The 26,525-nt window shown below is 43.7% G+C and overlaps 1 protein-coding gene across 5 annotated transcripts in view; it reads right to left on the minus strand.

The window, feature by feature from the left end:
- HLCS (holocarboxylase synthetase) overlaps positions 1-26,525 on the minus strand; it is a 219,339-nt gene that overhangs the window by 156,073 nt on the left and 36,741 nt on the right. For all 5 annotated transcript variants that reach the window (XM_030328393.2, XM_030328399.2, XM_030328391.2 and 2 more), the window contains one exon: positions 1,903-2,174. In XM_030328393.2, coding sequence (XP_030184253.1) covers positions 1,903-2,174 — 272 coding nt within the window. The remainder of the gene's footprint in view (positions 1-1,902; positions 2,175-26,525) is intronic.

Consider the following 26,525-nt stretch of genomic DNA (forward strand, 5'->3'; position numbering starts at 1 on the left):
ATCAAAAAGGAACTTACCAAGGTCCAAGGGCACTAAAGCAGGTGCATTTACATGGCATTTTTCTTCTACCCTAAAACACATGCTCACCAGGGTATAAAGAAACCCAACCATCTGATTACACAGGAGACACAGTCCATCCACTCGAAAGAGCTCAGAGCCCTCTCAGTAATGCACTGCCCGCTATATAAGCTCAGAGGCCGTCATCCCATTAATTCAAGATCATCCCAACATAAAATATTCTTCGCTGATTGTCCAACAAAAACAGATAAGACGTGCCAATATTTTTCTATTTAAATTTAATCTCTCCAAATCTTATCTTAAGTACTATGTCTGATTTTTTTATTTGGAAAATATAATAATAATAGGTCACCTTCTCAATATTTTCAATATAGTGTTCTCTTGAGTAACAAAGGATTATCACAGAGTTCACACAAGCAAGTAATGATCGTTCCATATACCAACACAGGCTTTTTCCTGCTCATCTGAGAACAGGGGACTGGGAAGGAGGGGAGGCGGGAGAGGGTGGGAACGCTGAAAAATGAAAGTACCTGACAACACAAGAAAAAACAGCGAACAAGAACTGTTCATGACCATGGCTCATATTCCCCTTCCCACCCCACCTGCCTCGCTCTACCAATTCCACTACACTGGTGCTTTCTCTACATACTATCCCCACATAAAACTGCCAGTTCCATGAGAAGGGAGTAGGTGTGAGCAGGACAGTCAAGAAAATACTAAGGTATTGTATCATTTCAACATACCGTATCAACATATTACCGAATTCCAGAAATTATTAAGAAAGCCCCAAATATTTCCCTGCATTGAATTATGCATCTAATTGTGCAGTCCTATGAAAGAAAATGCCTAGAAACTGTAAATCCAGTCGTTCTTTTGGAGTCTTAACATTCCTGAAATTTTAGTCCCATGTTGAGGGAAGATGTCTTTCTTATTCACTCCTTCTATAAGCCTACGTTTTAAACTATCTCAATAGAAGAGTACTGATTAATACTAATTTAAGAGTTAAAAAAAAAAATCCTTTCATCTGTTTGCCATTTTTTAACCTTTAACCAACGTCCATGAAACACGAGCAAAGGGGAGAAAAAAACAAAGAGAGAGGCAAATCAAGAAACAGACACTTAACTGCAGAGGACATGTGGGTGGTCGGGTGGGGGGTGGGGGAAATAGGTAATGGGGATTAAGGATGCACTTGTCGTGATGAGCACAGGATGAGGTACGAAAGTGTTGAATCACTACATTGCACACCCAAAACCGTATGTTAACTAACTGGAATTTAAATAAAAACTTTTTTTTAAAAAGTCCACGAGACAGAAAAAATAAGAAGGAAAACTCAGGAAGAATAAATCTTGAACATCCGAATGGGACGGCAGAGTGCCGACAAAATGTGCTGGATGGGAACATATCAAAACAGGTTTCCAAAAGTACGAAATCTCCACTGCGTTTCCATCTAGCGCAGCATACGTGTCGTTCAGATTTGCTATCCTAGTGCTCCCGCAAAACATTTTCAACTAAATGTTTAACACTGGCTATACCAATACAAAAAATCAAATGATGGCCTGAGTAATAATGCCATCTGTTAAAGACATTTTTTCATAAAGTTCTTTCACCAAGGATCATCTGAAAGGCCTGATACTAAAGGAGGTGGGTCACAATGTACAAAATCCCCCTGCTTTAAAATACGAATCTGTGGTCAAGGAAATCATTATTTAATTTTTCTCCCTGTGCTTTACCTCGGACAGGACAAGGGTATTCCCACCTTGCTAATGGGTTGATGAGAACTCTCCTTCGTCATCTTTATCCCTTCTCCCCCAGCACTGGTTAGACAGAACAATCGATATAATGAGACTCCTCTGAGCCGGTGCACGATGTCTGGCCAGAACTCACCCGTCCAGAAGGTTCATCGTGGTGGGCGTCACTTCGGCAAACAGAATTACTTTTCCAAGTCGCTTTGTCTGCAGATTTTGTCGGTAGATCTCTAAGTTAAAATTCTCTGATAAGAAGGACTCCACATCAGTCACCACGGGTAGAGCAGATGGGGTGATTTCTATGTTGGACGTGTAGGATGAAAGAAACTTAAGGGAGAGCTTGCTGGACTTGATTACTCCTTCAGGATCCACATGCTTCCCCAGCCACTGCATAAGAGGATCCCAGATTTCCTGTGTTACAAAGAAAGAGATGAAAAGGTCATAATTTGGCCTTACATTCGGTGGGGGTAGCTTTTCCTTAAAATGCCATTTTGGGGGTGCCTGGGTGGCTCAGTCGGTTAAGTGTCCGACTTCAGCTCAGGTCACGATCTCACGTTCCGTGAGTTCGAGCCCCATGTCGGGCTCTGGGCTGATGGCTCAGAGCCTGGAGCCTGCTTCCGGTTCTGTGTCTCCCTCTCTCTCTGCCCCTCCCCGGTTCATGCTCTGTCTCTCTCTGTCTCAAAATAAATAAACGTTAAAAAAAATAGTAATAAAAAAATAATAAAATGCCATTTTGGTAATAGAAGTACTTCCTAAATCACAACCAGTAACAGCTAAAGTAACATATTCCAAACATCTGTGCTACCACACAATCGACAATAAGTCCACAAAGTATGTTTACGCTATAAAAATACAGTGGATTCTTGAACAACGTGGGTTATGAACCGCATGGGTCCACTCACATGCAGGCTGTTTTCGATAAACACAATACAGTGCTAGGGCACTTGGCTGGCTCTGTCGGAAGAGCATACGACTCAATCTGAGGGTTGTGAATTAGAGCCCCATGTTGGGTGTAGAGATTGTGTAAACAAATAAAACTTTAAAAAAATAATGCCGTACGGTGCTATAAATGTATTTTCCCTTTCTTAGGATTTCCTTAATAATTTTTCCTTTTCTCTAGCTTGCCCTATTGTAAAGATACTGTATATAATACATATAGCACACAAAACACATGCTAATTGGCTGTTTATGTGATCAGTAAGGCTTCAACAGTAGGCTACAGTAGTTAAGTTTTGGGGGAGCCAAAAGGTATATGCTGTGGATTTTTGACCGCACTGGGGAGCAGGTGGCTCCCCTAACCCCATGTTGTTTAAGGGTAACCTGTAAACTGTTTAGAAGCCAGGACCCAAAGAAATAAACACAGCTCATTATTAAATTTTCTATCCTACATGATATCCTAAATCCTTCGATGTCTTCTCCAGCTCTAGAATTCATTAGTAATCCTCTAGTCTATACATTCTGCAGAAAATTTACAGCTTTCTACTTTTGCCCCTCAAGGAAATTCATTATCCTAGCTGGGGAAATACCATAAAAAGCCAGGTGAAAGCAGTCACAGAAGACCAGGCACGGAGACAACAGCATTTGCTCTCTGCCTCTGGAGAACCTTCAACTCCTCTCCTGGACAAGCTGACCACCACCAGCTACTGACAGGTCACCAGCAGGGGAGACCTGACTTTCACATGGGAAAATAATGGGAAACCCAACACGTGCTTTCTCTTTGCCAAATGTGGATCTTGGGGGTGGGGATGGGGGTGGAGGGGCGGTGAAGTAGAGCCTACCAGAAACCCCGCCTAACCCAGAACAAAGCTCTCCATTCTACCCCTGAAACAAGCAGGGGTCCTAGAGCCTCCCAGGAGGCTGCAACTTCCTCTGGGCCCTGGAGGACCCACAGGCCTCCCTCCATGGTAGGGTACCAGGGAACTATGGGTCGAGGGAGTCATCACCCCAAGAGGTCAACACCAAATGTATTAAAATCAAATTGTCACAGTAAACACAGATCCAGGCTCTTATGCTACCTTCATGCAAATGCTAGGCCTTTCAAAAGAGGAAAAGTACCCCTCTGTTAACACGAGCGTATGTCCCAAAGCTGCACGTGGCCACAGAGAAGTAGCTTCAAAGATAAAATATTATTCAACTCAATTCAAACAGACCACTAAAACTCACTTGAGTTCACAGAAAATACATAGGATAGAGGAACAAGTTCAACAACTTTGGAAGGAAGGAATCAGAAGAATCCAGAAGGTGAGACATTTCACAAAACAGTGATCCGCAAGTCAGTGTCACAGGGGACAAAAAGGCAAGAGAGGGGGTGAGAGAAGAGGGGGAGACCCCATCTGGAGGAAGAGAGACGTAGAAGATACGACCAAATACAGCAGCTGCCTGCAAGCGGGTCCACAGGTGGGGACCAAAGTGGGACCGGGCATGAGCTATCTGAGCATAACCTTGGATCTGACAGCCCAAAGAAGGGCTAGAGGAGTAAGGATGGGGACAGGGGTTGAGACCAGCCCTTGTGTGAACACTTGACCCCAACCTGCTCACCCTGAAGAAGCCCTAAGCAGGAACCCTGGCTGTATCAGACCACACAAAGTCTGGGCAGCCCAGAACATCTCCCAGATGATGGCTTCATCATAGAACTGTATCTACCTCACTACTGACAAACTTGTCTTGGACCTACAGAATGGAAATTTTCCCTGGGGCAGTGACAGCCTCATGAAGGGTAAGAAATGAGCCTGGTGACCAAGAACTCCAACCCCAGAGAAGAAGTGGATCTGTGTCTCCCCCAGCTTGTGAAGAAGCCAGCTTGGGGTCCAGCACACCACCATCCCAACCCCAGTGTTACGTGAGGGCCCCTTCTGTGTCTGTCCTCCCAACCCTTCTTGGATGAACAAAGCCTGACCAATACTCAGGGGAATGATTTTTCTCCTTCTTGTTTTGGCCAGAGGTGTTGGGACTGTGTGACTTCTGAGTGATTTCCTACAGTGTTGGTTCCTCCCTTCAGGATGGGGGGCGATAATCACCATCCCAGGAATTCTCAGTGGGTTTTATTATTTAAAAAAAAAGAGGGGCGCCTGAGTGGCTCAGTCTGTTAGGTGTCGGGACTCTTGATTTCAGCTCAGGTCATGATCTCCCGGTTCGTGGGATCAAGCCCCGCACTGGGCTCTGCACTGGGTGTGGAGACTGTTTGGGATTCTCTGTCTCTCCCTCTGCCCCCCTCCCACCCATGCGTGTGCTCACACATACGCTCTCTCTCTCAAAAGAAGATAATAAGAAGAAGAAGAAGATATGATCAAATACAATGAGTGGCTCTTCACCAGAGTCTGGTTTGAACAATCCAGCTGAAGAGACATTTTGAGACAATGAGGAAATTTGAATATGGACAGAATGTATCAAATAACAAAGATTCACTGTCAGGTTCAGTAGGCATGTTAATGGTACGTCCTTAATGTTAGAAAAGTGCCTGTGTCACAGTGTCTGTAATTTACCCCCAAATTAGATGAAGCAAAAAAGGCAAAATACTAATAACGGTTAAATTTAGATCAAGCATATGAGGGGTACTTGTTACACTATCCTCTCTATTCTCCAGGTTTTAAAACTATCATAATTAAAAGTAAAAAAGAAAGCAAACACACACACACACACACACACACACACACACACACAAATGGTAAAATAAACATTAACTATTATAAAAATAGCACATTCCACTAAAATGTTTTGTCAATCCATTCATCCAACAAATATTATGATCTTACGGGGCGCCTACCACATGGCAGACGTTCTCCAAGGTTCTAAGATTCGGCAGTGAACCAAGGGGCCGAAGTTCCCATCCTCATAAGGTTTATTTATATTCTAGAACAGGAACCAGTTAATTTTTCAAATCCATCAGCACAAGACAGAACATTAGATTGTCCTAAGTGCCAAGGAGAGAAGAGACAGAAGTAGTTCAGAGGTAAGACATCGTAAGGGAGGGCAGACAAACATGGGATGGACTTGAGGAAGGAATTACATTACTCGTTGTATACAATGTATATACTATATTACTAATTATATACAACCCATACATTATGTTACTAACTGTATCCAACATATACATACTATTAATTGTATATTATTAACGTATACAATCACTCTTCTCTATTTTTCCTTATTTTTTAGTTTATTTTTGAGAAAGACAGAGCATGAGTGGGGAAAGATCAGAGAGAGAGGGAGACCCAGAATCTGAAGCAGGCTCCAGGCTTTGAGCTGTCAGCACAGAGCCCGACGCAGGGCTTGAACCCACGAACTGAGAGATCATGACCTGAGCTGAGACGCTTAACCAACTGAGCCACCCAGGCACCCCGCTGTCCTTTATTTATATAGAGGATTCCAAGGAGAAGCAAAGGCCCCAAGGGAGCATGAGGGGGTAAGGAAGTGCCTACGGGACGCAGAACAAGCCAGGAGGAGGGCAAGGAGCTCAGAGGGCAAAGGGTAGCAGCACCCACACCATGCAGAGGCTTCAGGGCCGCTATGGGGCCCAGGGCCAACAAGGAGCCCTGGGGGCTTTGAAGAAGGGCGCGTGGTAACCCACTCGGCAGAGTCACAGCAGGAGCACTCGCTCAGCAACCTGAGGGACACAAACACATGGAAGCAGACACCAGTCAGGAAGCCTCTGAAGTTCCCGGGAGGGTGATGACAACCCCTAGACAGGTGTGACAGTGGGCATGTGAGAAGGGACTCTGGGATAGCAGCTATAAGATTGGCAGAGAGATCACATTTAGGATGTCAGCAGAAATGGGGAGTCAAAAATGAGCCCAAGCAACCAATTCAGCCAGCTTTATTTGCAAAACAAGGAAATAAAGGCTTATTTCTGCAAGATTTCCGGCCTGGCCACCTGGAAGAACAGAGCTACCACTGGAAATAGCAAGGGCAGGAAAGGACAGGTTTGGAGGGGAAGAGCCAGCTCCGGGCACGGCACGTTTGAGACAGGCACTGGGAAATGCACTGGGACACGTGAGTCAGGGAGTTAGGGGAGAGGTCCACACCGAGGACATCAATTTGGGAAACTCCAGACTATGGATGATAATTTGAAGCCAGGAGACAGGCTAAAAGCAATGAGGAAGTTACTGTGGATGAAAAGAGTGGTTGCACTGGTCCCCTGGGGCTGCCGTTACAAAGTGTCACAAACCGGGGGGGCTTAGACAGCAGAAATTTATTCTCTCAGAATTCTGGAGGCTGGAAGTCCAAAATCAAGTGTCGGCACGGCCACACTCCCTCCGAAAGCTCTAGGGGAGAATCTGTTCTAGGCTGCTCTCCCAGCTTCTGGTGTTGCTGGCAATCCTTGGCTGCCCTCCATGTGTCCATCTATCTCTCTTGTCCTCTTCTTATAAGGACACTAGCCATATTGAATTAGGGCCAGCCCTAGTGACCTCATCTTAACTGGATTACGTCTGCAAAGACCTTATTTCCAAATACAGTCACATTCACAGGTTCTGGAGATTAGGACGTCAATGTACCTTTTGGGGGGGACAAAATACAACCCACAACAGGTGTCAGTGCTTAGATATCAGGGAGACGAGAAGGCAAAGGAAAATCAAGTGTCCATGTGTGTGTGTAGGTAGAGGGGGGTGCCCTGTGAGTTCTGGGGCCCCGTTTCCCAGGTGGCAAGAAGGCACGAAGATGACGCTAGGGCAGTAAGAAGAGGGCGGAGCCGTAACCACTGGACTCCTCGAGACAGAGCCCACTGGATGTAGGCAACACCTGATGTTAATAAGGGAAGGAGAGAAGCGCATCTGGGTGGCTCAGTCAGTTGAGCATCCGACTTCAGCTCAGGTCATGATCTCACGGTTCGTGGGTCTGAGCCCCGCATCGGGCTCTTGGCTGTCAGCACAGAGCCCACGTCGGACCCTCTGATGCCCCCTCTCTCCACCTCCGCCACACATGCCCTCTCTCTCTCTCTCTCTCTCTCTCTCTCTCTCTCAAAAATAAATAAACATTAAAAAATAATAATAATAAGGGAAGGAAAGAGACTGCAGACTCCAAGAACAAAACTCTGGCAAGGAGTTTCCTCAAGAGGAAAAGCAGACTGGGGCAGTGGCTGCAGGGAGGAAGGGGGCCCAAACAGGTATGGTTTGGTTAAATGTGAGAAGTAACAGCACGTTTTTTTAATGATGACGAGAATGGTCCTATCCAGAAAGGTAACAGGTGAACAGGTGAGGACTGCATCCTAATGCTGAAGCAGAGAGGTCGGCCTCGGGAGCGGAGCCCTCCCCCACCGGGATGGACAGGGCTCACATCCCCAGTGGAGACACCCAGCCTGCTCCCCCACCGGGTCGCAGCCCTCCCTCACCCCTGCCTGCCACACAGCCATCCAGATCAGCCCTGGGAACTCATCTACACTGCCAGCACTCTGCTCCCAGTCTGCAGGGAGGCAGGCAGGAGTCCTGGGCCGAAAGCTGTTGACATCATCTTTGGATTCCTTCTACTTTTCTCATAAATAACAGGCAAGATCATCAGCTAAGAGGGAAAAGGAAGAAGGAGGCTTGAGAAGGCAGAGGGAGAAAATGAAGGAAGCAGGGAAAATAGAATGAGCAACTGGAAGTGTTCAGGGTCCGCTCCAGGTTAGTGTTTCTCAATTTAGAGTGAACCGTTGGCACAATTTTGTGCTTTTATCCAGCCACACTCAGCTACAGAGCTATGTGGAACAGGTACCGAGGAGGCTGAGGGGCATGTAAAGTTACTGACCTCCTGCAAATGAGGCCCCTATGGAGACATAAAGATGGAAAACAGGATAATCCTGGCCTATGAGCTCACAAGCCAGGGGGAAGGACAGCAAGAGGAGTACAGAACAGCGGAGGACAGTTCCAGAGGGAAAAGCAATGTGCCCAGGAGCAATGCAAAACAGGAAGTGAGTCTGTTCGAACAAGCACCAGAAAAGTTGTGGGAAGAGGGCAAGCTGCCGTGAGTTACCAGAAGCGATAGCCCTGACCTTCCACTTCTGCACAAAGAACCAAGATAAATTTTAAACACAGTATTCCCTGTTCACTATTATTTCTTTGATACAAATTCTACTGGAGAAAGAAGACAGAATGAATGAATAAAAAACATACTAAGGTAACCCCCAGTTATGGACTAAACATTTGCATCCCCCCAGAATTCATGTTGAAATTGAAATCGCCAAGGTGATGACATCAGGTGGTGGCGGCCTTTGGGAGGTGATTAGGTCATGAGGGGGGAGTCCTCCTGAATGGGTTACGGGAGTGGCTCTTATGGTTCAGTCAGTTAAGCATCTGATTTCCGCTCAGATCATGATCTCATGGTTTGTGAGTTCAACCCCTGCATCAGGCTCTGCACTAACAGTGCATAGCCTGCCTGGGATTCTCTCTCTCAACCTCTCTCTGCCCTTCCCCTATTTGCACGCCTGTATATATACTCTCTCTGTCTCTCAAAACTGAATTAATAAACTTAAAAAACTACATAGGTATATACATATGTATACATATACATATACATACATATACATAAAGCAACCCCAGAGATCGCTCACCCACTCCAACCAACCACGGACACAGCAAAAAGACAGCTCTCTGCACCCCAACAGTAGGTTCTCACCAGAACGAACCATGCTGTCACCTTCATCTCAGACGTGGAGACTCCAGAAGTGTCAGAAATAAATGTCTGTTGTTTATAAGCCACCTGGTCTACGCACTTCTGTTTTAGCAGCCTGAACTGAGATAGCTCCAAACCTCATTAGTTATGACCAACACCTTAAACTTTGGTCAACACCCTTAAGGTATTGCCTTCCTCACATTCCCCAGGTCAGCAGGATGTCACAAGTGCACCACAAAGGCTAAAGATACGTATGGGTGAATAGGTTAAATCACAAAAATAAAGGGAAAATAATCTGGAAAGCAAGTATTTCTTAACTAACTGCAGTTTTCATTAATTCAAGCAGAGGGTTACGTGGTGATCCAGCAGCTGGAGGCAATGTAAATCTCCATTCAAAGTCGACGACACCAAAAAGAAACGGTTGGCACCAGGTAACACTTAGAACGGAACAAAGCAGGGAATCTCCTCTGGAGTGAATTCTTCAACTGGCCACCCACACATCATTCATCTAAGAAATACATATGGGGCACCCACTGTTTCTCAAAAATAGTACCACAGAATAAAGAGAGGAGGAAAGGGGTGCCTGGGTGGCTCGGCTGACTTAGCGTCCAACTTCAGCTCAGGTCAAGATCTCATGACTCACGAGATCAAGCCCCACATTGGGCTCGCTGCTGTCAGCGAAGAGCCCCCTTCGGATCTTCTGTCCCCTTCTCTCTCTGCCCCTCCCCCATTCATGCTCATGCACACATGAGGTCTCCCCCTCTCTCCTCTCTCTCTCAAAAATAAATAAAACATTTAAAAAAACAAACAAACATCCACCTTACACCTGTCAGAATGGCTAACATTAACAACTCAGGCAACAACTCCGGCGAGGATGTGGAGAAAGAGGATCTCTTTTGCATTGTGCAGCCACTCTGGAAAACAGTATGGACGTTCCTCAAAAAACTAAAAATAGAACTACCCTACGACCCAGCAACTGCACTACTAGGTATTTATCCAAGGGACACAGGTCTGCTGTTGCAAAGGGACACATGCACCCCAATGTTTATATGTTTATAGCAGCACTATCAACAATAGCCAAAGTATGGAAAGAGCCCAAAGGTCCATCGATGGATGAACGGATAAAGAAGATGTGGTATATATACACAATGGAGTATTACTCGGCAATCAAAAAGAATGAAATCTTGCCATTTGCAACTACATGGATAGAACTGGACGGCATTATGCTAAGCGAAATTAGTCAGAGAAAGACAAAAGTCATATGACTTCACTCATATGAGGACTTTAAGAGACAAAACAGATGAACATAAGGGAAGGGAAATAAAAATAATATGAAAACAGGGAGGGGGACAAAACAGAAGAGACTCATAAATACGGAGAACAAACTGAGGGTTACGGGAGGGTTGTGGGAGGGGGGATGGACTAAATGGGGAAGGGGCACTAAGGAATCTTCTCCTGAAATCATTGTTGCACCATATGCTAACTAATTTGGATGTAAATTAAAAAAAAAAAAAAAAGTTATCAAAAAAAAAAAAAGACGTATGGAGCACCATTTCTTTTTAATTTTTGTAATGTTTATTTTTATTTTTGAGAGAGAGACAGAGACAGAGCACAAGTGGGTCAGGGGCAGAGAGGGAGACACAGAATCCAAGGCAGGCTCCAGGCTCTGAGCTGTCAACACAGAGCCCAGTGCAGGGCTTGAACTCACAAACCGCGAGATCATGACCAGGGCTGAAGTTGGACACTTAACCAACTGAGCCACCCAGGCGCCCCAAGCACCCACTATTCCTCAAAAATACTACCACAGGATAAAGAGAGGAGGAAATACAGGTATGCATACACACAACTAAAACCTAGTATGACACGTGCTTAAAAAATTCATTCAAACTATTCAAATATACATAACCTTTGGCAAAGTAGGTCAACGTGGCTCATTAAATTTAACCACTTATTCTTATTTGCCTACAAGTTGGGAGCCAGATTCTCAAGGAATTACATTATCACTGTTATGTCTACTAATTACTAAAGTGATATTCCAAATTATTTGTTTCTGAAACCAATACTTGAGATGCACAAACGTGCAAAATAAAATTGACGCAAGCAAGGAACATGGGTTTTTGTTCTTATGCCTCTTTCACGTAATCTTTCAGGACTTACTCAGAGCCAAATATATTACTCAGAATAAAGATAATCTAAAAGATATAAAATGAGACCTGTAACATCTGAAGAAAGATAACTGTATACGACCTATAAATCTCCTAAATATTTATATTCACGATAGACAAATGCAACTTTACACCATCAAGTAAAACTGAGTACACACAGTCCATCATCCCTGGACAGGAGAATAAAATTCTGGTTACAAGACATATCAAAATTACTACCTGTTGGATGCAAATCTGCCTGATACATCCTCTCAGATGCACTCAAGTTACCACGATTTAAGAGCTGTGGAAGTAGCTGCTAACACACGTAGGAAAAAAGAATTAATCCATGATTCTTGGCTTAAGTCTACTAATGACCACTAAGGCAGCGTGGAAATGCCACCCCCAAACCTACCTTTTTGAATTCAATGACCAGAGTGTAGCTAAATGTCACTTCTTTAGGGAAGTCTTTTCCGACCCACAGATCCTCCCAATCTAGGCTAGAATTCTTATTCATGAACAGTGACTTTACAGCACTTATCAAGTTGTAATTCCATAATTTGTATAACCATTTATTCAACGTCCCACTGTCTTGCTAGAATGTAAGCTCCATAAAGACAGCTACATACATTTCAGTCTTGCTCCCAACTGTATCCGTGGCAGCCAGTACGAGATCTGGCAAACAGTCCATGCTTAATAAGCATTCACCATATAAATGCACGTTAAAGTCCTTATCAAAACTCCACAAGTTACAGATAGATATAGAAATAGATACAGATATATAGATGTAGATACGTATAGATGTAGACATGTATAAATGTGTGTTTGTATCCCAAGAGGTAAAACCCAAAAAAAGCACTGATAAGAGATGGTCTTGATATGGATACACAAGCCTCTAAAAGAAATCTGAAATCTTTGAAAGTCAAGTCAGTCCTATTGAAAACAAAACAAATGCTATCAAATTTCACCACGACGAAATTCATAAAAACCTTCTGATTAATATTATTCTTTTCACATTTGAACCACAAGAATTTAGTACTTACCTTTCCCAAGATTTCAACCCAAATGAATGCAATTCAGGTGAAACCAAAAACTGAATGTTTTATAGTTACATATATACTTGGCCCTTTGAATTAGCCACAGCAGTGGGGAAACACTAGCCATTCTCAAGGAAGGTGAATATAGCTTTCTTTCTTTTTGGGACATGTTGCATACAACATGAAATCCCCAAGGAACCTATAAAAAAAAAGTACTAAACTAGTAAGCGCGTTTAGCAAGGTTGCAAAATACAAGGTCAATACACAAAACTTGGGTGTATTTCTATATATTAGCAATTAGTACTGAGAATATGAATTTTTTTTCAAATACCATTTTCTTTTCTTTTTTAAAAATTTTTTTTAATGTTTATTTATTTTTTTGAGACAGAGAGAGACAGAGCATGAATGGGGGAGGGGCAGAGAGAGAGGGAGACACAGAATCGGAAGCAGGCTCCAGGCTCTGAGCCATCAGCCCAGAGCCTGATGCGGGGCTCGAACTCACGAACCGTGAGATCGTGACCTGAGCTGAAGTCGGATGCTCAACCAACTGAGCCACCCCGGCGCCCCTTCAAATACCATTTTCAATGGTGTCAATAGATCTGAAACATTTAGGGATAATTTAAAATATGTGTCAGAACTACAAAACACTACTGAATTAAATTTTTAAAGCCCTAAATAATTGAAGAGATATACCATGTTCATAGATCAGAAGACACAATACTGTTAAGATGTCAATTCTTCTCCAAATTGATCTATGCAATACAATCCCATCAAAATCCCATCCTTTTTTTTTTTTCTGTAGAAATTAATAAGCTGATTTTAAAACTTGCACAGAAATGGAAAAGACCTAGAATGGCCAAAACAATTTTGGGAAGAAAAGACTTAGAAGTCTTACATTATGTGATTTCAAGACTTATTCTAAAACTGCAGGATTCAAATCAGTATGATATTAGCCTACAGATACAGACAATCGAAACAGAATAGAGGCCAGAAATAAGGCCACACATACATATTCAATAGATTTTTGACAAAAGCACCAAGGTAATTCACCTGAAAAAGGATCATCTTTCAATACATGGTACTGAAAAAATTGAACATCCATATGCAAAACAAAATAACCTTGACCCTTATACCTTCCAGGTACCCAAAACTTGAAATGAACTGCAAACCCAAATATGAAACTTCCAAAATAAAACAAATGAGAAAAACTTCTGACCTTGGGAAAAGTAAAGCCCTTCTCACATAAATCAAAAGCATGAACCATAAAAGAAGAAAATAATAAATTGGACTTCATTCAAATTAAGAACTGCTGCTCATTAAGAGATAATGTTAAAAAAATGAAAAGGTAAACAACAGACTGAGAGAAACTCTTCTCAGTATATATATCTGATAAAAGATTTGAATCTATAAATAAGCATTCTTAAATCAGAATTATAAGAGAAAAAAATTCAACATACAACATCAACAAAAAGATTTGAACACTGCCCAAAAGAAAATACCCGTTGGTCAATAAGTACATGAAAAACTGCTTCCTATCGTTTGTCACCAGGGAAATGCAAATTAAAACCACAATGAACTACCACTACACACCCACTAGAATGGTTAAATTTTAAATTCTGACAATATCTAGTTTTGGCAAAGAAGTGAAATAACTGGGAACTCTCAGAGATTGCTTATGCAAATATAAAATGGTACCGTGATTCTGGAAAACAATTTGGCAGTTTATTTTCAAATTAAACATACACTTACCGTATGACTCAGCAATTCTAGTCCTAAGTGTTTACCCAAGAGAAATAAAAACACGTGTCCACAAAAACACTTGTACATGAATGGTCAATAGCCAAAAATTACAGACAACCCAAATGTCCACTAACAGGTGAATGAATAAGTAAGTTAAGGCTTATCCATACAATGGAACACTACTTGGCAATTAAAAGGATTGAACTAGTCACATATGCAATAACATGGACGAATCTCAAAACCATAATGCTGGGTTTTTTTTTCAAGTTTTTATTTAAATTCTAGCTGGTTAATACATATAATTTAGTGATTCATCACTTACATATAACACCCAGTGCCCATTACAAGTGCTCTCCTTAATGACCATCACGCATCTAGCCCATCCTCCACTCATCTCCCTCCAGCAACCCTGTTTGTTCTCTATCATTAAGAGTCTCTTGTGGTTTGTTTCCCTCTCTTTTTTTCCTCCCTTCCCACATGTTCATCTGCATTGTTTCTTAAATTCCACATATGAGTGAAATCATGGGGTATTTGTCTTTCTGTGACTGACTTATTTCACTTAGTATGATACACTCTAGCTCCACCCATGTCGTTGCAAATGGCAAGATTTCATTATTTTTGATGGCTGGGTAATATTCCAGTGTGTGTGTGTGTGTGTGTGTGTGTGTGTGTGTGTGTGTGTACATACCCACACCTTCTTTATCCATTCATTAGTTGATGGGGACATTTGGGCTCTTTGTATAGTTTGGCTATTGTTGATAATGCTGCTATAAATAATGGGGTGAATGTGCCCCTTTGACTCTGCGTTCTTGTACCCTTTGGGTAAATACCTAGTAGTGCAATTGCTGGATCATCAGGTAGTTCTATTTTTAACTGTTTGAGGAACCTCCATACTGTTTTCCTGGGTGGCTGAACCAATTTACATTCCCACCAACAATGTAAGATGGTTCCCCTTTCTCCATATCCTCACCAACATCTGCTGTTTCTTGTGTTGCTAATTTTAACCATTCTGACAGGTGTGAGGTGATAGCTCATTGTAGTTTTGATTTATATTTCCCTGATGATGAGTGACATTGAGCATTTTTTCATGCATCTGTTAGCCATCTGTATGTCTTCTTTGGAAAAAATGTCTGTTCATGTCCTTTGCCCATTTCTTAACTAGATTATTTGTTTTTTGGGTGTTGAGTTTGATTAAGTTCTTCAGAGATTTTGGATACTAACCCTTTATCAGATATGTCATTTGCAAATATCTTCTTCCATTTCATAGGCTGCCTTTTAGTTTTGTTGATGGTTTCCTTCTCTATGCAGAAGCTTCTTATCTTGATGAAGTCCCAGTAGATAGTTCATTTTTGCTTTTGTTTCCCTTGCCTCCAGAGATGTGTCTAGTAAGAAGTTGCTACAGCCAAGCTCAAAGAGGTTACTGTGTTCTCCTCTAGGATTTTGATGGTTTCCTGTCTCACAGGTCTTTCAACCATTTTGAGTTTATTTTCGTGTATGGTGTAAGAAAGTGGTCCAGTTTCATACTTCTGCATGTTGCTGTCCAGTTTTCCCAATACCAGTTGTTGAAGAGACTGTCTTTTTTCCATTGGATATTCTTCCTGCTTTGTTAAAGATTAGTTGACCACATAGTTGTGGGTCCATTTCTGGGTTTCCTATTCTGTTCCATTGATCTGTGTGTCTGTTTTTGTGCCAGTACCATACTGCCTTGATGATTACAGCTCTGTAATATAGCTTGAAGTCCAGAATCGTGACGCCTCCAGCTTTGCTTTGCTTTTTCAGGATTGCTTTGGCTATTCGGGGTCTTTTGTGGTTCCATACAAATGTTAGGATTGTACGTTCTAGCTCTGCAAAAAATGCTGGTGGTATTTTGGTAGGGATTGCATTAAATGTGTAGGTTGCTTTGGGTAGTATAGATATTTTAATAATGTTTGTTCTTCCAATCCATGAGCATAGAATGCTTTTCCATTTCTTTGTGTCCTCTTCAATTTCTTTTATAAGTGTTCTATAGTTTTCAGAGTACAGATCTTTCACTTCTTTGGCCAGGCTTATTCCTAGGTATCTTATTGTTTTTGGTGCAATTGCGAATAGGATCAATTCCTAGATTTCTCTTTCTGCTGCTTCATTGTTGTTGTATAGAAGAAATGCAACAGATTTCTATATATTGATTTTATATCCTGCAACTTTGCTGAATTCATGTATTAGTTCTAGCAATTTTTTGGTGGAGTCTTTTGGGTTTTCTACATAGAGTACCATGTCATCTGTAAACAGTGGAAGTCTGACTTCTTCCTTCCCGATTTCGATGCCTTTTATTTATTTTTGAGAGAGAGAGAGAGAGAGCAAGCGGGAGCCAACAGAGAGAGGAGACACAGGATCCGAAGCAGGCTCCAGGCTCTGAGCTGTTAGCACAGAGCCTGACACGGGGCTCGAACTCACGATCCGTGAGTTCATGACCTGAGCCAAAGTCCGACGCTCAACCGACTGAGCCACCCAGGCGCCCCTCGGTGCCTTTTCTTTTTGTTGTCTGATTGCTGAGCCCAGGACTTCCAGTACTATGTTAAATAACAATGATGAGAGTGGACATCCCTGTCTTGTTTCTGTCATAGAGGAAAAGGTCTCGGTTTTTCCCCATTGAGGATGATATGAGCTGTGAATCTTTCGTATATGGCCTTTATGATGTTGAGGTATGTCCCATCTATACCTACTTTGTTGAGGGTTTTTATCAAGAATGGATGCTATATTCTGCCAAATCATAATTCTGATTTTTAAAAAAGAAAAGACAGAGAAGAGTATGTACTGTAGGATTCTATTCAGGTAGAACTTCAAAAAAGACCAATCTAACCTACAGTGATAGAAAGCAGATCCGTAAAAAAAAAAAAAAAAAAAAAAAAAAAAAAAAAAAAAAAAAAGAAAGAAAGAAAGAAAGCAGATCCGTGACTGCTGACACTGGGTACAGGAGAGCGGAGTGGATGAGGGCTGACTGAGGAAGAGAACAAGGGAATCTTGGAGGATACTGGAATACTCTATAGCATGACTGTAATGGTGGTGACTCAGGCATATATATGTATCAAACCTTACACTGAAATGAGTGCATCTTCTTAAATCTAACTTATACCTAAAGTTGATTTTTTTTTTGAAAAACACAAATAGTAACCAGCCCTCACAACACTAAAGAATAACTAGAGCCCATGAGACTCAATATTATTCACTAATGTCCAAAAAATACCAGTATCCCAACTTCTGGAGAGATGAATGCTTACTTTTATATTCAGTGTAAATACACAGGAGTGGCTGCTGTATGGTTAGTTAACATACTGTAACGTCTGCTACAGGAAGTGCAACGAAGATCAGAGGCATACTGGATTCTGTGTCACGTCACAGTACAGCCACTTCACCCCATCACTCGTCTTTATCTGCTACATTTACCCACCTAACAAGATCCACCGGGTGAAAACTCAGTGATGGATGTATTAAAATATTGATTGTCATCTGTTTGTGTTTTGGTGCTCCTTTTCCCAAGGAACGCCAAATAACTGATCTTAACCTATAAAGGTTTCCTATCTCAGAGAACATGTGCCTCATTGTAAATAATCGAATTAGTTGTGCTTCAGTCATAACACTGTCCGTTGCTAGGCAACCGGAAGCAGGCAGATCAGAAAATGAGTCTACAAAGACATGGACTATACGCTCTTTTCATGGGTGTCCCATTCCCAGTTAAATGCTCTCAAGGAAACAGGAGCTGATGTTCTTCTAACTCTCATGGAATTTATATGAAGCAACCCAATGCTTATTCGCAGTATTTTCCAAACAAAATATTCAGAGCCAATTTCACGTGGACTTCACGCAGGTGATGAAAGCACACAGCACACCAGTCTTTATAATCAAAAGATGTCACTCCTGGAAGAGCAGGACCAGTTTTGGTCCTGACCTCAGTTAAGGTAGGGATTGCTCATTTGGCAACTGCCGGGTGGACTTTTATTCTGAGCACCAGTACAGAGTAGGGCAGGGTCTGAAATACGTGTTCTCCTCCTCACCCGGTGGGTCCCCCATGCAGGTGCTTCTGGCCCAGCCCTCCTGACCCTGCTGCAGTCTGATCACCCCTCACCTAACTTGTCCAGATTCCACTCTGGACAGCACTGCATCCCAGTTTGAGTTCCCAAGACCCCTGCCTTACTGGTTCTCCAGAGAGGCTCAGCCACCAGTCCCAAGCACTGTTACCCCACAATGAATGGACTGGACCTGAGGGGCTGATAGTTTAATGGCACACAGCTGAAACCTACCCATCCCCACACACATCCAGGTCACCCACTGCCAAAAGTTAGCCTACCCACAGGCCAAAATGACCGCACAGGGGATGTATCTTATTTGGCCCACTCATTTCGAACTAGTTGCTAACACTCACAAACTAGGACATTTCACATCAAACATCCTGTTGGCTTTGGAGTAAATGGAAACTCTTTCCCACACGGTAGTAATTGGCTGGGGCCAAGCAGCACCGCCCTCATCACCTGGGGACACACTCTGCAGCTGGACTCTGGTGTGCTATCCCTTCTGCCCCATAGGCATTTGGGTTTGAAACCACTCATCTTGGTCCTGTATCAAGTCTGGCCCCAATGCAGCAAGATCTCCCACGGGGCCCTCGATGACTCTGCTTTCCAGTTAAGTACAACTTTTTTTTTTTAATGTTTATTTATTTATTTTGGTGGGGAGGGGAGGGAGGGAGAGCACACATGGGAGGGGCAGAGAGAGAGGGAAACAGAGAATCCCAAGCAGGGTCCACACAGTCGGCACAGAGCCGGATGTGAGGCTTAGACTCATGAACTGTGAGATCATGACCTGAGCCAAAACCAAGAGTTGGCTGCTTAACCGACTGAGCCACCCAGGTGTCCCCAGGACATTTTCACAAAGAAACAAAAGTTTTACCATTTAAGTGAGTTATCACTCATCCTCTCTGCTTTCAGCCAGGGAGAGATGGTGTATCTAGAAGGGCCACCTACGGAACTGTGGGCAGTTAAGAGACGCTAAGAGCTCGGTGATGGGGAACACCTGGGCCAGCGACGGGCCTGCAGGAGGAGGAGGACAGAGCTGCCCATTGGGGCCATAGGCCGAGAGGGCAGAGGAAATCCACCCACCTTGCTCCCCTCCTGCCCATGCAACCCTGTAGCCGAGAACAAGCAGAGCCCAGGAAGGGCCGGGAACAAGGGGACAGGGCACACTGGACAGTGGCCGACACACAACTGCCGAGGGAGAACCCAAAGCTGCTCGGAGCCCGCGGGGTGGCTCTCTCTGACCCGACCGTCTCTCAAAGACCGGCCCTGAAGTTCGACTTGGGCCCTGCAGTAAGTTGACCTTCCACACATGCTGATCCTTCACCGGTCGAGACCACACCAGGGACCTCAACCCAGCAACTCCAGAGGCCTCAGGATGGCATCAGATATCCAAATCCCGGCGACAGGCGGCCCTCGTGAGCTGAACTCGCCACGGTCACTCCAGGTCCCCGTGCCTGGGACACAGCAGGCCCCCAACCCAGGTCTGTGAAGCTATATTCCTTTTATTGCGTGAAAGTATCACTCAGGCTCGGGCTCCGAAAGGCCACAGATTTACTGCGTTTTTTTGTTACCTGCCAACTAGGGGAGACCACAAAAGGCACGGGCGGAGCAGTAAAACAGGGGTAATGAATGAGGCATTTCTAACAAGGCTGCTTTTATAGGCATCACACCTCGGCGGGGCCAAATGGGCTCGTTTTCGAGGTGAAATCTAGTCCGCGAGGCGCAGAGGAGAAGGGAGCCGTGGACGGCACTAAAAGAAAGGGAGGCTTTGCGGCCGGAGCTCCACCGGCACTTCCACACGAGAGGCGCTAACTTCCACCGACAGGACTCGCAGGTCCGGGCTCCACATCCGGAGAAGTCTCCAGGGCCTTCATTAAGCCTGCCTGTACGAAACGCCCTTTGTCCCGGGCCAACACAAGCAGGCCTGACGGAGCAGGTGGGCCCGCGCGAGTGGGGGCGCCCACGGGCAGCCTGTCCCGCTCACCCCAGACAGCGTGTCCCGCTGACGTGCGCGGATGTGGAAGATGCCAGGCACAGGCTGATTTCCAGGGCCCCCCTCGAGCCACCGGCCCAGCAGCCCTGGGCCTGGCCTCCAGCCCTCTAGCGTTGTACGTGGAAGCAGCAGAACCCAGCACGGAATCGGGTCCACAGCTCTGCTCCCCACCAGCGGGCAGGCCCCTGCCTGTTCTGGGCCTCAGTTTCTTCATTTAAAAAAATTTTTCTAACGTTTATTTATTTTTAACAGAGAGAGAGAGAACACGTGCAAGCTGGGGTGGGGGGGGGGGCACAGAGGGGGCACAGAGAGAGAGGGAGAGACAATCCCAAGCAGGCTCTGCACCATCAGCACAGAGCCCAATGCAAGGATCCAACTCACAAACCCCGAGATCATGACCTGAGCCCAAGTCTGATGCTTAACTGACTGAGCCAGCCAGGAGGAGCCCCAGTTTCATTTTTAAACCAAGAAAATTGGGGGTGCCTGGGTGGCTCGGCCAGTTGAGTGTCCAACTTCAACTCAAGTCATGATCTCAAGGTTCAAGAGTTCAAGCCCCACATGGGCTCTGTGCTGACAGCTCAGAGCCTGGAGCCTGCTTCAGATTCTGTGTATCCCTCTCTCTCTGCCCCTCCCCTGCTCATGCTCTCTCTCTTTCTCTCTCAAAAATAAACATTAAAAATTTAAAAAAAAAAAAGAAAATTAGAACATCCCCTTCAGTTTTGACATTCAAGATTCAGCTTCAAGATTCAACCTTTAGGGGCGCCTGGGTGCCTCAGTCGGTTGAGCATCAGACTTGGGCTCAGGTCATGATCTCACAGTATGTGGGTTCGAGCCCCACATCGGGCTGTGTGCTGACAGCTCAGAGCCTGGAACCTGCTTCAGATTCTGTGTCTCTGTCTCTCTCTGCCCCTCTCCCACTCATTCTCCCTCTCTTTTTCTCACTCTCTCAAAAATAAACATTAAAAAAAAATTTTGTTTTTTTTTTATTCAACGTTTAGTCCCAAATGTTTAATGCTTAGTTAAAACTGTACCATCATCGGGGCACCTGGGTGGCTCAGTCGGTTGAGCGACCAACTTCGGCTCAGGTCGTGATCTCACAGTTTGTGAGTTTAGGCCCCGCGTCGGGCTCTGTGCTGACAGGTCGGAGCCTGGAGCCTGTTTCGGATTCTGTGTCTCCCTCTCTCTCTGCCCCTCCCCTGTTCATGCTCTGTCTCTGTCTCAAAAATAAATAAAGCGTTAAAAAAAATTTTTTTTAACTGTACCAACATCTCTAGGATTCCAATACTGAAAAACACGTGTTACGAGCCGGCTGGGGGTGCATTCAGAGAAGACCAAGTGCCTCCTACTCCAGTCCACTTATTTTAGCAAAGGTTCATGTGTTTGGCTGCCACCAGAACACTCTGGAAAGCTCAGAAAATCCCGGGGCACACCACACCCACAGGGGGTGGGGAGGGGCACAGGACACTGCCCTCGGTACAGTCACAGGAGAAGCCTGTGCTTCAGACAGTAACTCCTCGTTCGCGGCAACGAGCGGCTGACCAACCAGCGAGAACACGCTAAAATTTCTAAACGGGAAAGCATGTTAATAACAGATAAAACTCTTCCGCCTTTCTCCTAAACTCCACCTGGTTGGTGTTCCTTGGGCACGTCAACAGCCAATTCTTTTAAACTGTTTAACATGGTTGTTTACGAAATTCCCATTCTACCTGAATAAACGGTGACAGAACTAGATTGGACGGGCAGCCAGTCCGAGCTGGGTGGGCTGTTTGCTGCTAGCCTGTCCCCTGAGGCCCCTCGGGTGTCCCAGACACAGGAGCAGGGGAAACGTTTCACAATACGTTAGTGGGAAAAGCCAAAACGCTTCTTAAGTGTTCAAACAAAACGCTCTTACTAAATGCCTGCTATAGGCCGAACACTGGGAAGATTAACAACATATGGTCCTTGCTTTCAAATGATCTTGTATTACAGTTTAATGGGGCAGACAGATATTCACATAAATAATACAACAGCGTTTGTACACTACTTACAGTTTACCAAAAAAAAAAAAAAAAGTTCTTATGGAAGCAAGCAATAAGATCTAAAGTTCCCAAGTCGCAATACTTGAGTTAGAAAGTTGAAAGAAAAATTGTAAATCCTATACTCATGACGTGGTCATCAGTGGAATTTTCCTAGATCAGGGGTAGAAACCCTTTGTTAGCCATAAAAGATCAACTAGTTGTCTTCCTAACACGTGGCTCCAAGATGTTTTATGTTTTATAATTCAGGATTTTAAGACACATTATAATGTAAGAATTTCATACATGCTGGCCTATGTGAGGAGGGGATGTGCCCGTAGGGCGATGACCAGCCACCCAGAACCACTACAGGCCAGGAGGCTATGGTTTTACTTCAAATAAAGAAAACCAGCCCAGGGCCAAAAGCAGACTAGCACCACTCTCTTGCCAACTCCTAGAAGCAACAATGTCAAAGCCTCACGCTTTCATAAATAACGTACAAGTTATTTATGTTTTACTTAAAGGCAGTAACGTAGGAATCTTCCCAAAAAACCCAAACACTCTTTATCAAGAAAATGTAGCAAAAACGTTAACAAGGGTGAATCAAGGTGAAGGCTACATGTGGTTTATGTACTATTCTTTCACCTTAGATTTCTTTTTTTTTTTTTTTTTTTTTTAAATAGAAAGTTTAGGACAAATGAAGGGATTTGTTCCAGAGGCTCTAAGGCCCCTCCAGCTCCAACATTCACTATGTATTTCTGTTCTATTAATCCTAGAATCATCATGGGTACAGCCTTTATAACAAAAAAGTTAAAAATCAAAAGAAATCAGGGACGCCTGGATGGGACAGTCAGTTCAGTGTCCAATTCTGGATTTTGGCTCAGGTCACAATCCCAAGGTTGTGGGATCGAGCCCTGAGGTCGAGCTTTGTGCTGAGTGCAGTCTGCTTGAGAATCAATCTCTCTCTCTCTCTCTCTGCCCTTCTCCCCATTGGTGTACTCTCTCTGTCTTGCTCTTTCTCTCTCTCAAATAAAAAATTAAAAAAAATTAAAAAAAAATCAAACAACCACCAAGAACATCTTCTAGCGTTTCACGTTTTAGTTGAATCAGCATGACCCCCGCATTGGGGCAGGGAGGCCATGGCCACTTGGGGCAAGAACACCTTCCTGAAAATCCAGATTGCCATCGCCATGGGCTGTTCCTCCAGAGGCCTGGATCTTGAACGGTCCAAACGCAGGACGTACTCCCCCTGAACACAAACCCCAGTACGTTCGTGAAGCTTTTCAGTATATGTGGAATCAGTGTATTAATAACAGCTTATTGGCACTGAATGAAAAACACACAAGTCTTAATCTTAGGTCTTGAATTGGGTCCAGGCCGTACGTAATACCTGGCTGGAAGGGATACAGCTGTAAGCATGCTTGGTGACTGGAGGCTACGTAGTGAGACCTGAGTTTTGAAACCAGGATTGGTAGCTTAACAAAATTTACTGGTTGTAGAAAAAGTAAACTCGCCTCTAGGGAGGTGAGCTCAGTCTCGCCATTCTGACAGCAGGCCCTGGTGGCCAGTTTAGCGAAAAGTGTTGGCTCTGAGGCTTGAAAGTTCCAACCTTGTCTTAATGAAGGTCGCTGCGAGCAGACAGTCCACTCCAGGTAACAGCTGCGGGGTGATTAGGGAAAGCAGCAAAAATTCAAACCAAGGTGCACCTCTGAGTCACATAAATTGACAAGTCATTAGGTTACCTGTCGCTTGCATTAAAAAAAAAAAAAAAAAAAAAGTAGTACTGTCTTTTGAAAAAAAGACAGAATTTAGAAAAAAAGGAAAATTTATTTTAAAGGGGTAAGATCATAACACAAGGCAGGTAATACTTACCTTCGTTTTGAAGGTTACCTCGTTTCTTAATTGTGTGGAAAACAGTTAAATATTCAAGGAGCAGAGATTCCTACCCAAAATCAAGCGTGTTCTGTCCACTTCTCTACGCAGATCCACCCGCTACCACTAATTTCCACATACCAAATGCTGGGAATTCTTACTGTAATATAAGGAACTGGTCCACAGGGCAGATAACTTCTAGAAAATGCTATCATTCCTTCAGAGAATGAAATAAAATAGTCAAAATTTTATGTAAGGGAGGCCTGATTTCCAGTGTCGCGGATTCACTGTTTCACTGGATACAACTAGAATGTTCAGAGGTTGACAGTTGGCTTCAAAGGCGGAGAGCTGTAAGAAGGGGAAGCCACAAGCTTAGAGCCGACTCCTTCGTAAGGTGCACTCTGTCCTCAGCCAGGAGAGAACAATCTGGAAACAATCTGGTGGGCAGCTGCTCTCATCAACAAACTGTTTATTGTAAGAAAGTGGCTGGGTCAAAGGCTAAACATCAACCCGAACCGAAAGCATACGGAGCAAAAATCAATACCGTCCCCGCTGAAGAAGCCAGGACTCCTCATGCAGAAAAGAGAGGGAGAGAGACTCGTACCTCACTCTGAACGGACGAGCGTCAGACAAAACTCCCGTGTTTCAACGCATGGCTGCCTTGCATGCTATTACAAATGAGTATTTGCTATTTTCAGAACACCCTAGTAGCAAGAGCTAAAATACAGCATTTCGAGAGACACGGAAATCTACTTTCCAAATTACTTGCCCAGAAGTTATACTGGCTTATATCTAGTTGCTTTCTTCTTACATTTGTTTTATAAAGGAACCAACACGCTTATACACTATGCACAGATAATACAGCCAGTCTTTATATTTGTCTAATTAGAAAATGGAACACTGGCTATGAGACTATACAAAAGAACTGATTTATTTTAGGTGTGTCAGGGGTATTCTGGTTATGATTTTAAACAGAGCTCTTATCTTTTAGAAACACATACTAAAATGAGAGAGCTGACAGAATATCTGGGATTTGCCTCGAAATAATATGGAGGAGTGGGTAGGATTAGACAAAATAAGACTGGCCAGAATAAAAAACCTAGGAAGCAGACTGATCGAGTTCATGAGTTCATTACATTTTCCATTTACTTTTGTACATTTCAAATTTTCTACAAAGCGTTTCCTTTTTTTTTTTTAATTTTTTTAACATTTATTTATTTTTCAGAGACAGAGAGAGACAGAGAAGGAGCAAGGGAGGGGCAGAGAGAGAGGGAGACACAGAATCCCAAGCAGGCTCCAGGCTCCGAGCTGCCAGCAGAGAGCCCGACGCAGGGCTGGAACCCACGAACCATGAGATCATGACCTGAGCTGAAGTCAGACGCTTACCAACTGAGCCACCCAGGTGCCCCCAAAACATTTCCTTTTATGTGTGTATACAATTCAACAGTTACTACAAAAAAGAAAAAGAACAGTTTGAAAAAAAAAAAAAACATTTTCTTAAATATGAGGAAAGTATTAACCTACCAACACAAATTCACTGACGCCCTGTAAGGATATATATGTACTATAGAATTACTAGGCGTCCAACAGGACTGTTTGGGGCAACGTCTGAAACAGAGCCGTTGAATTCCAAGTCAAACCCTGGAGAAGCAGAGAGAGATGTTCCGTGCGTTCCCAGTGCGTTCATGAGCCAACCAGGCCAGGGTCTGGCTGAAACAGCACCACAGGATGGTATTTAACTGCATTATGGAGCATGAGAACATATGTGAGCTGGTACAGAAACCCAAATGACATAAATAACCATGTTTTTACAACAGCCAATTTAGCACACATATTCTGAAAACATAACTTGATTGCAAATTTGAGGCTCCTATATATTGCATTGATAAATTAACAGGGAAATCCATTGGAGAAAGAGCCTAAAGAAAATAAAGCAGAGAGCAAAACATTCTTTCACTTTGCTTCAATTATGCCAGGATAAGGATGAAAATAGTAGTAACTTTTCCTTTTCTTTTCTTTTCCTTTTTTTTTTTTTGTGCATCTGATTGCTTTGCTGGGACCAGCATAAATACCAGAGTCCTAGAAAGAATGTGAAAGAACATCTCATCTATCCTCCCACGAAGAACAGAGAGGGTTTGGTAATGACAATTTGGTGACCGTGGGTGTCCTTTAAAAAGCCACCTTGCGTGACAAACTCACTTGGCCAACCTGACAGAGCACACGCAATCCCATCATCACGGAAGGAAAGTACACACCAAAAGGGGAATCCTCAAAATCGCAGACCTTTGACCTTTAGAACATTTTACAGACAAAAAAGCCAGAGGAAAAACTTAAATATTCATGCAGATCAAG

Source organism: Lynx canadensis, chromosome C2, assembly GCF_007474595.2.
Source record: "Lynx canadensis isolate LIC74 chromosome C2, mLynCan4.pri.v2, whole genome shotgun sequence".
Lineage (NCBI taxonomy): Eukaryota > Metazoa > Chordata > Mammalia > Carnivora > Felidae > Lynx > Lynx canadensis.